This window comes from Cervus canadensis, chromosome 1 (genome assembly GCF_019320065.1).
Source record: "Cervus canadensis isolate Bull #8, Minnesota chromosome 1, ASM1932006v1, whole genome shotgun sequence".
Taxonomy (NCBI): domain Eukaryota; kingdom Metazoa; phylum Chordata; class Mammalia; order Artiodactyla; family Cervidae; genus Cervus; species Cervus canadensis.
In genome coordinates, this window is record NC_057386.1 from 41,627,166 (window position 1) to 41,641,774 (window position 14,609).

Genomic DNA, 14,609 nt, shown 5'->3' on the forward strand with positions numbered 1-14,609 from the left:
ATGGATTTTTTATAAATTGATAATAAAATTGATGCTCTTTTTCCCCCTCTCATTTTAAGATGTAACCTTAAAAAAAAAATGTAACCTCCCTAGATCTTTGGAGCAATGGAAATTTTACGAATTTAATCTGATGACCAAGAGCATTATGATCTAGGGAATTATGCAAAAATTATCAATGCCTCTATCTGGAGTTCACCCCATTTAAATCAGGAGGAAGGGTGTAACTTAGGCATTAGTGAGTGAACCTCTTCAGGTGATTCTGAATCTCAGTCAGGATGCCAATTACTAACCTAGAAAGAATTGCAGTAATACTTGGAAAAAGTGTATATAAATATGTAAAATGTTTCCTCAGCTAAGTGCTCTGTGATGACCCAGAGGAGTGGAATTGAGGGTGTGAGTGGGAGGTTCGAGAGGGAGGGGTTGTATTTGTATACATATAGCTGACTCATTTTGTTGTGCAACAGAAACACACACAACATTGTAAAGCAGTTATACTTCAAATTATTTTATAAAAAAAACAATGGCTGTTGTTAGGGGGAGAGAGTAGAGACTGGAAGAAGGCCTAAAGGAGCTTTCTGAGAAAATGTTCTATTTGTTGGTTAAATGGTGTTGACATATGTAAACATTTGTCAAAGCGAATTGAATTGTAAAAAAGAAAAATAAAAAACACACATATATAAATGTTTCCTTAAATGTCTAGCACATTTCCCAAAATAAATGCTCAACAAGGGATGAGATTTTTAAGAGTGGCCTGGTCTTTAATTAAGTATGCTCTGTGTCAGTTTTGGTGGACAGTTGGAAAGTCTCTCAAAGCAATTTTTGCAATTTATTAAATTGAGGATGAAAGTCTTGGCTTAAATATAAGCCACTATTTTACTTGAACCCAATTTCTTTAAACCTTCAACAACTACCTGAGTATCCTGTTTTCCAAATTAGAACAAACACATGCATATATACATATCTTTCCTTTGCTCATGTCATATTGGATAGTAAAAAAATAAAATTGGTTTATTAGGTCACTTGGCACTCTCAAAAAGTCCAAAATCTAATCAGCCTTTGAATAGTTGCTATAAAAAATCCCATAAGCAACATTTATAGAGTTACATTACACTTAAACAGTAAGATATGTTTTACATTTACACTTAGCATTCTGTTGAGGCTATAAATCTCATCTGTTTCAGTTGTACTCTGTTTCTTATTGATCTTTGCTGTGTATTCGCTAAAATAATAAAGTGAATGTAAATATACATAGTCATTTTTATTCTATCATCTTAATTTATTATACAAAATTTAAAGTTTTAATTAAATATAGTAGAAAATGACTTTCTTATGTACACCACGTGTAAAGATGAAAGCATCTGGCATAACGTTAGCCGTGTTTATAGATGAACTGATATGGATTCTGTCACATTCAGCCAAGAAAGTACCATGTAACTCCACAGTTCAGCTCTATGCACTAGGAATGTGACTTCTGTTAGGTGTTGAAGCATGTGATAGCCTCAAATGATACACTGACACTCTTCAAAGTTCACTTACATTTGGACACAGATCATGTGGCTGCTATTGCTGAAAAAGAAAAACTCATCAATTGTCTCTTTCTAACTCTATTATGGTCAGTTCCTTCAGCTTGTCTTTAGAACCTTCCTTGAATGCTTGGTTGTTTTATTATTTGCTTTTTAAAACAGTGTCAGACACAGTGTAAATAATTAAGTAAGCAGGCATACTTCTTCCCTTCTCACTTGCTTGATTCTAAGCAAGGCCCAGCCATGTCAAATTTTAGCCCGCCAGACCAACACCTTGGCATTAAATGTCAACCTGACTTCATTTTGACCCTAGAAACTTTCTCATCGCTACTTTGCATTTTCTTCACTAAAGCATCTGTTAGTGAGTGAGTTTTTCGGTTCCTTCTTCATCTTGTCTTTCCCTCGGAGCTGTGAGCACTCCAGTAGATTGCATCATTAGGTTGGGCACTGTGAGCTGTTTTGCTCTTTTCCAAGTGTCTGATTCAGCAGGCCAGAGACCACTGCTTGCCAGAAAGTCACCATTGCTCCTAGGCTGACGCTTGCCTACTTGTTTTGATCGTCTGAGAGATGAGACTTTGTTTGCCAGAACCACAGTTGATAGAAATAGAATGGTGCAGATAAGAAAGAGCACGGCAATTATGATTAAGCAGACTAGCATAGCCATTTTGTTGTTGTTGTCCTCACAGACACCCTTTTTGAAAATTTCGCTGTGACTTTGGCTTGTGTTTTTAATGCCCTGTACTGTTGGAGAACTGTTCCTGACAACAGAAGATACATAAAGTTCCAGTTCAGATTTAGGAGTTAAAAACGTGATATGAGATGATGTTGCTGTTTCAGGCATGTTTGTAGAATTATCTTTTTTATCTGCTTCAGGAGTCTTAGGGTTTGTGTTAAAGTTTTCATTTTGGCTTCTGTCCATCTTGTTGCGAATATCTGGATCTAAGACAGTAGTATTGTTATCCCACAGATGGGTATAGTTTGCTTTTGTTCCAGGAGACAAAGAAAAAGCTGTTGTCATCAGAAAGGCAAGATGCAGGTAATGTCCCGTGTGTCCCATGTCTGTGAGTGTACTGGTAATCTGTAGGAAAAGAAATATAATTTGTTAACTTGTGAAAGAATAATGGTTCCTAGTTTTGGTAATTGTCATTAAAAGATGGATAGATAGTTGATAAGTTTTAGCTATAATTACACTCATGCCTGGCATTTGCTTTCCTGTTTGAATTCCTTCTGAACTGATCTTTTTTCTACTAGGCTACATATAAAGAAACAATTTAATTTCTCTCTTATTTTTTAAATGCTAAAAGGTAGCATTACAGATAACTGCCAGTCATTGTAAACTGAATACCCTGGTTTAAGAGTTTCCTCCCTCTTGAACATGTTAGAAGAATTTAGCTTTGAGTCACATACTTCTGCTTTTACTTTTTTGATTCCTCCTTTTTTTTTTTTTCCTGACCATTTAAGGAAACTCCTTGCAGAAACTCCCCATCCTCTAACAAATGAGTCACCCATCTGTATAGTAAAGGAGAAATGTGACATTTTGCTTCGTGTATGAGAAGAAAATGCAAATAGTTTTGCAGGGGGCTCAGGAAAGGGGAAGTGTGGTAGCAACCAAGAGAAAACGGACGTCAAGTAGAAATTCAAGATGTTCTTTTTTCTTCCTGGGTGTTTTATCTTGAAGCTTAGAATAAAGCTAGTGCGTAGAAATACATTTCAAGTATCCATGAAAGCACTTTTATAATGATGGGTCTCCGTTCACCTCTATGGCCCCTGAGTTACTGTGGCTTTCTGAAAGCAAAGGCATGCCACTTTTCTCATCCCAAACCTCTGGCATTACGGAGGAAAAGAGGCAAGTTTCTTTGAATAATCTCAAAAGTTCAACAAAAGATATTGACCTTTCTCATTATTATTTGTGCTTAGAATTTTTCTGTGAATATTTTGACATAATCTTTAAAAATAAGTTATACAATAAAATAGAAATACAACATCAAGATCATGGGATTCAGACTCAAGTGGGAAGTCAGTGCAGATCATAAGAGTATCAACCTATAAATGAAAAGGTAGAATTTCGGTTTTGGGTCTGAGCTTGTTGGAAGCCAGTCCACAAAGGGGAAAACTGTGTTCCTAATTTTCATTATCCATCATAAGACTGAAAATTTAAATGCAACTGGCATATCTGTTCTAGGTACTGGTAAGCCAGCAGGAAAGATTCATTACCATTATTGAGCTATCTCTTTTAAAATAGTATTCCAGTTTGTCTGGGCCACTTTTGCAAGAGTGTTTTATTGTTTGCATTTATATGAATAGGGAAGCGGGAGCAAAAATCAGTTTACTCTTCTGTTGTTTAGTCAGTCAGTCATGTGCGACTCTTTGTGACCCCATGGACTGTAGACCACCAGGCTCCTCTGTCCATGGAATTTTCCAGGCAAGGTTACTGGAGTGGGTTGCCATTTCCGTCTCCTGAGATATATCAAATAAAAGTGCCTGTTTGCCTATTATATATAAGTTCTTCTCAAACTTGAAAGTACATGGATGTGAGTTTGTTTTTAATGCATAGGTCTAGGAGGGACCTGAGAGTTTTAACTAATTCCCAGGTGACACAGATACTGCTGCTACTCATGCTTTTTTTTTTCCCAACTGAAGTATAGTTGATTTGAGAATAACAAATGTGACATACTGTTATACAAATGAAAGTAGCATGTAATAAACAATGCTAACTAGAAACTAACCTCTGAAGTAATATTTCCTATTGATAGTATGGAGGAGAAAAAAAACCCTTATGTGTTCTAGAAGTAAGATTACTTTTCAGATTGTAATTTTTATAGACAGTTAAAGATATTGTGCACTGACTTGTCTATAATAGTGTTTGAATTCAATTTTTAAGTTGAATGACATAAATCTTTGGATACTTCCACAAAGTATTTTTGTCGAAGTACTTGTGATTTTTCCTCAAAGAGAAAGACTTTACATTAGATAAACAAATAATTTCCAGACTTTTATACTAGACTGGACTTCTGCATGAGATGCTAAAAATGATTCAAAGCAAGTTATTCTTGTCACATTAGTTCATTAGCAGTGTAATATGTCTCATAGTATTTGTACACATTTTAGCAGTTCTCACCACAGGATAAATAATAGGCCCGCTGTTGATTGTCTTCAGCCAGATGTACTGTCATCCCCAAATAAACAAACCGTTAACAAAATGAGACTTTGATATCCTTACAAATGCCTAAGAATAGAGAGCTGTCTCTACATCTCTAATTTATGCAGTGGAGGCCAGGTGATATAATCAAAACTTTCCTTTATCTCTGGTAGTTTTCAATAAAATTTATAATGCCTAAGCATTAGTAGTGAGAAATTTGTTTTTTAAACTTATTTTATTAACATGAACATGAATAGCATGAACTTTACAATTCACTTAAGAGACTAAACTCAAATCCTACTTAATCTTAATTTAAAGCTCTGTGTTGATGGTAACTCTTGCCATTTCTTACTTAAATTTTACTTAATAGAACAGAGAAGAAAACAGCATACGTGTTCCATTACTAATTCTACTTTGTTAGTACAATTTCCTCAAACACTAATCTGTAAGAAGTTATAAATGAACAGGCATAAGAAAAGCCATATATATGACCTACCTTACAAAATGCTTGGTCAAAATCTTATAACCTGATTTTAATAAGCCACTTCTTTTCTTTTCTTGAAGCACAGCTTCCAAATAATTTAAAGCAGAATAGACTTGAAGAATCTGAACCTAAAAGTAAATCTGCAGTTAAAAAAAAAAGGATATGTACAGCTAGCTTTCCACTAACCACAGATGACACATTTCCTTTCCACTGCAGCTAAAGCACATGTCACAGGGGAAAAAAAAATCTCCAACTTGTCTATTTGGCCACTGGCATGACAGGAGGCTTTGTAGGACAAATCCCCGCCTCCAGGGTAGGGAGGGTTTTCTGTTTAATGCCTTTTGACCCTATGCTTATTATGTATGTCTGCTATATGCTTTCGAATGCTATGTTAGTATCTTTCAGAAAAAGAGAAAATAGCACTTACCCTGAGATTGAGCATTAAAATCTTCTCTAAAAATTGTATTTGTGTACCACAGACTGATTTGATAACATGAGTTTGGAGACCCAGGATATTGGTCAGATAATAGAAACAGTAATGTATATAACTAGCATTTCAAAGTATGGAAATGCAACAGTGGTTTGGAGAGAATATCTAGTAAACTTAGGTTATAAGGGACAAAAAATCCCTTATAATCTTAAGTGTAGTGTATATACACACACACACTCCCCTCTAATGTCCTGTCAGGACCTCATACTCAATGTGTCTAAAATGGACTTCATTTTTCCCCCAAAGTGACTGCCCCTTGTGATCTCTGTTTTTATTTATGGTGGTAACATTCTTGGTAATGGCAGAGGCTTGCTATACAGCAAGTCCTTTTAATTCAAATCCTTTGTTTCAGCCTTAATAAAGACCTTGGGTCATGTCGATCCTTTCTTCATATTTTTGGATCAGTTTCTTCTCTCACTTTTAGCCTTGTATATATTTTAGATGCTTATTAAACCATACCTAGACTATTATAATATCTTTTTTACTAGCCTCAACTCCTTCTTATATATTGTATATATCACTTCCTGTGATCATATCACCTTTTTCTTTTTAAAAAAATGTGGTCAAATAACTTCTTAACACCTGCAGCTGCAATTCAGAAATGTTTGTGCACATAAACATCAGATGAAAAGGTTGTTTAAAAATGATGAAAATCTCCGGGCCCCACTGCATAGATTTATATATAGTAGGTCTGGGCTAGGACAGGAAACTGCGTTTTAATGAGGCACAGAGTTGATTCTACCGCTGGTGTGCCACAAAACATCCTCCAAGAAATACCAAGCTCTTAAGAGAAAATCTGAGCCCCTTAGTTGAGCAGTTTTGGTCCCTTCACAATTTGGCTATTCTGTATTTTTCCAGCTTTCTCTCTTAAAATTTCTCTACACGAATGCTCCATTCTAGCTCAGCTAGCTGATTCTTGCCTCAGCACATCTAGTTGCCTATTTTTCCCCCTTCTTCTCTCTCTCCATGAGGCCTGCTATTCCCTCCTCTTGTTGAGTTTGAAATTCCTCCTGCCCACTTCAGCATCTTCTATGTAGCTTTCACTGATTACCCAGTTTGTGTTGATTTCTCCCTCTTTTGAACTTCACAAAAGTATTTTTCTGTGTAGTTTCTTTGACAAGTGATTACATACTACCTCATATCCCTTCTTTGTTCTTGAAATACTTTAAGATGACTTAAACTTGTCATATTTTTATCTTATTTTTTTCCCAATAAGATTTAAAACTCTTAGGAGAGGATATTTGTTTTAGCTTACTTTGTAGTACCACCAGAATCATCAAGTATAGAACGTTGGGCCAAAGTTGATATAAGGTTGATTCATTTTGAAATTCTGGACTGTATTTGGGGGCTTTCTTATGGTCCTTATTTTGACTACTCATATTGATTAGCATTTTTTTGGATGTAGACAACATACGACATAGACAACTTAATCCAAAAAATGGAATGTATTGGCTCACACAACTGAATAATACAGGCTCACACAACTGAATAATACAGGAATAAATTTGATCCCAGGAGAGGGGCTTTATCTAGGACTCAAAAGAAATGGCCGGGGCCGCAGTTTATCTTGTCATTTCTCTGCTCCATTTCTTCAGTTTTTAGGCAGGCTTTTCATTCATATCTTAAGGTACAAGCTAACAACTCTCAGAGCTATATGTTCCTTTAATTATAAACATCAGGGGAGAAAAAGATCTCAGTTCTCAACAATTTAAGCTGAAGTCTTTGAATTGGGCCTATTGGCCCTGGTTGTCCTGGTTTGAATCACATGATCACTATTGACCCATTCTTTCTGGTCATGGTGGATTAAATGAATTGACTAAATTCATTCAGTTTACTCCAAGGCACCAAGTGGGTCATTCCCACCTAAATAGTTCACCTGGGAACTTGTGTGGGCCTGGAAGCAACTGACCAGTGTCCATTGCCTTCCTCCTTGCTTGACTGTGGTAGACAAGTTTGTTGTTGCTGTTGTTGCTCAGGTTTTGAACTGGGGATTTGCCTCTTCCATTTTACTTCAGCCTTCTCAGTGTCTTAAGAACAAGTGATTTAAAAAATGGATCCAGACTTTGTATAATTGTTTCATATTATAGTTTGTTTTCTCTAGAAAACTAATTAGAAAATAAAGGAATTCAGAACTCTTAATGATTTGTGTCCTTTTTTTCATCCTCCTCAGGTTCAAAACTGGCCAAATCAATGGCGATTTGCTGATATACCACGTCTTGCTGACTTTAAAGCCATATTATGCAAAGCCATATGAAATTGTAGTGGACCTTACCCATACTGGGCCTAGCAATCGCTTTAAAACAGACTTTCTCTCCAAGTGGTTTGTGGTTTTTCCTGGCTTTGCTTATGATAATGTCTCTGCAGTATATATCTATAACTGTAACTCCTGGGTCAGGGAATATACCAAGTATCATGAGCGGCTGCTGACTGGCCTCAAAGGCAGCAAAAGACTCATTTTCATAGACTGTCCTGGGAAACTGGCTGAGCACATTGAGCATGAACAGCAGAAACTACCCGCTGCCACCTTGGCTTTAGAAGAGGACCTGAAGGTTTTCCACAATGCTCTCAAGCTAGCTCACAAAGACACCAAGGTGTCTATTAAAGTAAGTTTCACTGCCTGTTAGGTAAGTGATTCTTTGCCTTGCTTGACTAACCAGCCAATCTACTAGACTCCCCAGGGTTCCTTTAGTACTGTATAGCAAATGTAAAGTCCAGATGGAGGAAAACCAAGCTTTCTGTCTTAATGGAGGTCCTGCAGAAGGCTGGAGAGGTGTGTGCTTAATATGATTTCCAGGTTGGATTGGAGGCAGGAGAGTAGTGTAGAGTGGGCGGTTTGCTGCATATCTGTCAAATGGCAGGAATAATTGAGGAATGGGAACTACCTATTGAGAGTTCTTTTGATTATTACATGCTTTTTAGCAGAGGATGAACATGAACCTTCAGGATAAAATTTGTAATTATCCATAGGATCTCAAGCTTTTAGAAGCTAAAAAATGTTTTCTGATGTTTTCAGTTTCTTTTGACAGCACTTATCACAATTTTTATTGAACCTGTTTGAATATATAATGGTGGTAACTCTTTAAATGGCAATCATGGTATTTTGGTTGGTTGGTTGGTTTTTTAAACCTCTCAGATTTCTACATAATGAAATTTAATCCTTTTCCACTCTCCCGTCTTGCTGCCATTTTCCAGGTTGGTTCTACTGCTGTTCAAGTAACCTCAGCAGAGCGAACAAAAGTGCTGGGGCAATCAGTCTTTTTAAATGATATCTATTATGCCTCGGAAATTGAAGAGATCTGCCTAGTGGACGAGAACCAGTTCACCCTAACGATTGCAAACCAAGGCACACCTCTCACCTTCATGCACCAAGAGTGTGATGCCATCGTTCAGTCTATCATTCATATCCGGACACGTTGGGAGCTGTCGCAACCCGACTCCATTCCCCAGCACACCAAGATTCGGCCAAAAGACGTCCCTGGGACACTACTCAATATTGCATTACTTAATTTAGGCAGTTCAGACCCTAGTTTACGGTAGGTTTTTTAAAAACTGATTTCAGTCTTATTTAAGGTTTGTTGGTTTTAAAATGAGATTAATAAACTTTTAAGGCAGCCTCTACCTTAATACTATAAATTATTAGCAGGCATTCTAAATAGGTAAACCAGTATGCCCTCATCAGATTCACACATGAACTATGTAAATCTGGATAGGGTGATTTATACTAAACCAGTGTTCTTTCAACTTTCATCTGAAACATAACAACATGGCCATTTTGGTGGGGTTTTTTTGTTTGTTTTTCTTTTTTAAAAAAGTTTTTTTTTTTTTTAAGTCTACTTCTAAATAAAATTTCTCCTTTTCTGAGTTCTCTAATTTTTCCCATATTTAAAAGTACATCACTATTCAGCTCCCTTACAGTCAAATAAGATTATCATTATTTGAAAAGGAAGGCTTAATGTTCAGTAATTGAGTAACATTACATAGTTTCCGCGACTGTGTAACTTTAACTAAATTCTTGAAAGAAAGCTTAAGACAAATATAGATGTCAGATGAGCAGAGTTATAATTGGATCTGGTTAGGCTCAGTATCTAAATGAATGAGGAAAGGACAGGGCCTATGGCATCAGGAGTTTTGGTTTAAATCTAGACCTGCTGCTCTGTATGACTTTGGTCAAGGTACTGAAGTTCTGCAGATGAGCACTAGTTTCCTCTTTTTAAAAATAAAGGTAACCCTGCCTTCCTGTAAACTTACAAAGTTTAATAAATGTGTGGTAGTAGAGCATAGCGTCTAGCAAATTGTTTGTACTTAACAAATATTTCCTCCCAACTGCCTCCCCACCCCTCCGCCACCCTTTCCTCTCTGCCAGTGTCTCCATACCACTTCCCTCTTCGGCCTCTCTCCTTTTCATGTTAAGATGATGTTTTGCCCCAAGTACCTTGGGACTATTAAGTTTTTACAGATATAAATTCTTGGCTTTGGAAAATCTTCCCTAGGGTATAATATAGCCCAGGGTTTATAAATGGGTTTTTTAGAATTGCAAATCCTCCCTAATTAAAGAGGAAAAAAAATAAGCAAGATTTCTTTACCTGGACGGTCCTCATGGGGTCCGTGAACTCCCAGAAAATACACACAAAATTTCACGTATGCTTACCTTTCATTATCTGAGAGGAGTCTGTGACACCTACTCCCAGTTTGAGGAATCCCAGTTCTGTTGAAATAACAGTTCTGTTGAAATAAGAGTGAAAGTCACTGTCAAAATAGCATCGCTTAGAATTCCTTGGCGTTAATAAAAGATACACAAACTTAGAAACAATGATGTTAATATTTTCATTTGAGGAAAATGGAGCTATGTCTGTCTTGAGTTTCTAGTTCAGAATTCCTCATAGAAGAGTGCTAGCAGACTTCTAACAGTTATTAGCTTGAATGAACCTGTATTCTTCTCTTGTGAAATAAAGCAAACTGACAGCTTCTGCTTTTTGCTGAAGCCTATTGTTCCAGAGAAAAAGCCTTGAGGCAGACTTATATTTCAGTGGCTTTTTCCCCTGTGTGGTTATTACATAAATATATTAGCATGATGAAAGTTCAGAGATAAGGAAAACCTGAAATTTACTGAGCAAACCATTTGTTTTGCTGGATAGGGTGGAAAAATCTAAGTCTGAAAATTGAGTATTTTGAGCTGTCTCCTAAATTGTTTAAGTATATTTTTAGACATTTTTAGGGAAGACTTTGGTTCTGATGGAACCTGGATATATATTACGGTTTGCGTGTTCTTTATTTTTTTTAATTCAGTGCTTTTATGTATAATAGAAGTTCATTTAAGGAAAAAATGGCACGTGGAGGAAGGTACTTAATTATATTAAAAAATTGCTTGACCTCTAGTTTGTAGTATAAATTGTAGGACACCTAGAAAGAAATTTGGTAGATTCTAATGAAAAATTTTAGCATTCTAATTTTATGAGGGCCATCTCATTTCTTGTGCTCCTGGTTATATCTGGATCTAGTGAGAAGGGGAGCCACAATTTTGAGTTTTGGCCTCACTGAAAATATGGTATGCCTTATTCTTTCTTCATATTGACTGATCTTAAGACCATAAAATTCTCATATTTTATATCCCAAAGGAATGTCTTTTAGAAAGGCCTTATACTCGCTGTCGTTAGGAGCCTCAGAGTTCTCTTCTGATTATATGGAGAATTTTCCTTTTAAAACATATAATTGTGGGGTATTTGGAATTTACCATAGAATTATAAAATCTTATCTCTGGTCATAAAATTTTAAAATAGTTGATCTATGCTTGGTAACAGAATCATAAGTTATATGTTATGAAAAATTTGAAATTATAAGAAAGAAGTTTAAAACAACTTAATTTGTGTTTTCTCCTAGGTCAGCTGCCTATAATCTTCTGTGTGCCTTAACTTGTACCTTTAACTTAAAAATTGAGGGCCAGTTACTAGAGACGTCAGGTTTATGTATCCCAGCCAACAACACCCTCTTTATTGTCTCTATTAGTAAGACCCTGGCAGCCAATGAGCCACACCTCACCTTAGAATTTTTGGAAGAGTGTATTTCTGGATTTAGCAAATCTAGTAAGTAATGATTTTTTTTTTTTTAATACTAACAATGATTCTAAGAAGATTCAAAGACAGTCCTTTGATTTCAAAATTTGCCAATGAAATCTTTAGTGTATTTCCACTTCTTATTTTTATTTTTTGTCTTACTGAAGAAACTTCATGGTAGATAACATTGAGAAATCCACAAAAAATTTGGCAATACATGCACAATGGGAAGATTTTGATATCTTCTTTGTCTCTGCACCACTTACAAAGTGTTTTTCATTCCGTATTTCACATTAGCAAATTTCTCTTCTTAGCAAGTTATTCCAAATGTGTAAAATATCCATGTTGTCTCCTTGATTTTAGGGAAGTAGTCATTTTCTCTTTACTTCAGGTTGAATTTGAACTGTGATTTTATTGTTTATGTATAGTTCATGGGAAATGCAGTGGCACAAAATACAAGGTCCAGAGTCAACTCCTGACTTGGCTTTCATAAACGTAAATTTAGCATCTATTCTTTACGTCTATCCATCTTCAGACTCTGTAGTAGTATAAATGTTGCTCTTCTCCCAGCTTATTCCCTGACATATTCTTCCCTTCCCTTTCTCTCTCCATAATACATAAAACTTTTTAATACACTCAAACACATTTCTTGACTTTTCTGTGTTAATTGAAAGCTTTGGAAATTCATTAAGACCAGATCACTGTGTATTTTTACAGCAAGAGATGTAGGATTATAACTCTAAAAAGAAAACATGCAAAACTGACAAGACGGATATAAAGCTTTATTAAAAAAAATATTAACGAAGGTTTGAGTGAATGGACACATGTATTGTGTTCCTGGAGGGACAGTTCTTATCAGATGGTTGTGATTCAGTTCAGTCCCTTCAAAATAGCTGTGAGAGTTGAGGATTAAGAATGAGGTAGAGCTTTAAATGATTATGCTATGCATTTCATTTGAAAATACAATAGCTAAGAAAATATTGAAAGAAAAGCTAAAAGGAGCTTATAGTCAAAGCTAAGGTTTTTCCAGTAGTCAAGTATGGATGTGTGAGAGTTGGACCATAAAGAAAGCTGAACGCTGAAGAATTCATGCTTTGACTTGGTGTTGGAGAAGACTCTTGAGAGTCCCTTGGACTGCAAGGAGATCAAACCAATCAATCCTAAAGGAAATAAGTCCTGAGTATTCATTGGAAGGACTGATGCTGAAACTGAAGCTCCAATACTTTGACCACCTGATGCAAAGAACTGAGTCATTAGAAAAGTCCCTGATGCTGGGAAAGATTGAAGGCAGGAGAAGGGGACGACAGAGGATGAGATGGTTGGATGGCATCACCAACTCAATGGACCTGAGTTTGAGCAAGCTCTGGGAGTTGGTGATGGACAGGGAGGCCTGGTGTGCTACAGTCCATGGAGTTGCAAAGAGTAGGACACAACTGAGTGACTGAACTGAACAGTAATTAAAATGAGTATTCAAAAATCAGCAATCAGATCACTTTAAGAGAAGCATATTGATAAAGAAGTAACACAGACTAATGAGGGAAGATTAAATCACTTCAGAAATGAGGAGGCTGAGAAATGAATCAAGTTGGGTCTTCATCTTAACCCCAAACCACAAGATGATGCTGAAATAAGTTCTAACTTTTTTTTAAGAATTGAATATAAAAACTGGAACCATGTAAGAAAGAGGAATAATATTTAATTGCTTTCTGAGTAAGGACTTATGAAGCAAGAAAAGTAATAGATTGAAACAAAGGAAATGGTGAAAGTTCACTAACAAATTTGAAGAAATTCAAACTGAAAGAATTGTCGTTCAGTCGTGTCCAACTCTTTGCAACCCCATGGACTGCAGCACACCAGGTCTCCCTGTCCTTCACCATCTCCTGGAGCCTGCTCAAACTTGTGTCCATCGATTGGTGATGCCATCCAACCGTCTCATCCTCTGTCATCCCCTTCTCTTCCTGCCTTCAATCTTTCCCAGCATCAGGGACTTTTCTAACGAGTCAGTTCTTCACATCAGGTGCCCAGAGTCTCGGAGCTTCAGCTTCAGCATCAGTCCTTCTGATGAATATTCAGGACTGATTTCCTTTAAGATTGATTGGTTTGATCTCCTTGCAGTCCAAGGGACTCTCAAGAGTCTTCTCCAACACCACAGTTAAGAAGCATCAGCTCTTCAGTGCTCAGCCTTATTTATGGTCCAACTCTCACATCCATACTTGACTACTGGAAAAACCATACCTTTGACTATATGGACCTATGTTGGCAGGCAAAGAAAGATTTTTAAAAAATGCAGTGTTGATGTCTTTGGAATTGTGAACACGAGTAACTTTTCTGGAGAGTAGCTTGGACATGGATATGGAGAATCCTAAGGATGTTTACAGCTTTTGGACTCATAATTCCTAAGGAATTTATCCTAAGGAATTAATGTCCATATGTTTATCATAGCATTATTTTTTATTTAGATTTTTAAAATTCATGTGCATCTTATCATCAATAAAGTGCCAAAATCTTAAATAAACAATTTGATTAATTTTTACACGTGAGTACATTGTAAAACTCTCTCCCAGATCAAGATACGGAACATTTCCAGCATCCAGAAATTTCCTCTCTGGCAGTCCATTGCCTCACCAACAGTAACCACTGTTATCATATCTGTTGCCAGAGATTTATTTTACATACTTTTGTGCTTCGCTAAACATTACTTAAGCAAAACGCTGAAGCAGTCTAAAAATAAACACTGAAGAACCAATTACATTATTATTCTATGTAATCTTCATATCATGAAATAATATGAGGCCATTAAAAATATTTTTGGTACAGAATTTCAATTTGGGAAGATTAAAATGTTCTGAAATGGATGGTGGTGATGGTTGCACAACAATGTGAATGTACTTAATTCCTGTGAACTGAACACTTTAAAATGGCA

At 36.3% G+C, this 14,609-nt stretch overlaps 2 protein-coding genes across 5 annotated transcripts in view; one reads left to right on the top strand and one right to left on the bottom strand.

Moving 5' to 3' along the window:
* Window positions 1-14,609, top strand: part of NF1 (neurofibromin 1) — a 239,987-nt gene that overhangs the window by 187,440 nt on the left and 37,938 nt on the right. For all 4 annotated transcript variants that reach the window (XM_043480302.1, XM_043480281.1, XM_043480273.1 and 1 more), the window contains 3 exons: window positions 7,807-8,239; window positions 8,829-9,169; window positions 11,514-11,716. In XM_043480302.1, coding sequence (XP_043336237.1) covers window positions 7,807-8,239; window positions 8,829-9,169; window positions 11,514-11,716 — 977 coding nt within the window. The remainder of the gene's footprint in view (window positions 1-7,806; window positions 8,240-8,828; window positions 9,170-11,513; window positions 11,717-14,609) is intronic.
* Window positions 733-5,394, bottom strand: EVI2A (ecotropic viral integration site 2A). Its single transcript, XM_043480337.1, has 2 exons — window positions 5,159-5,394; window positions 733-2,601 (listed from the first exon to the last, which is right to left on the bottom strand). The coding sequence occupies exon 2, from the start codon at window positions 2,578-2,580 to the stop codon at window positions 1,882-1,884; it is 699 nt and encodes a 232-aa protein (XP_043336272.1). The 5' UTR covers window positions 2,581-2,601; window positions 5,159-5,394; the 3' UTR covers window positions 733-1,881.

What these genes read in the sequence shown, in the direction of transcription:
- EVI2A (XM_043480337.1), bottom strand. Translation starts at nt 2,580, where the DNA reads ATGGGACACACGGGACATTACCTGCATCTTGCCTTTCTGATGACAACA.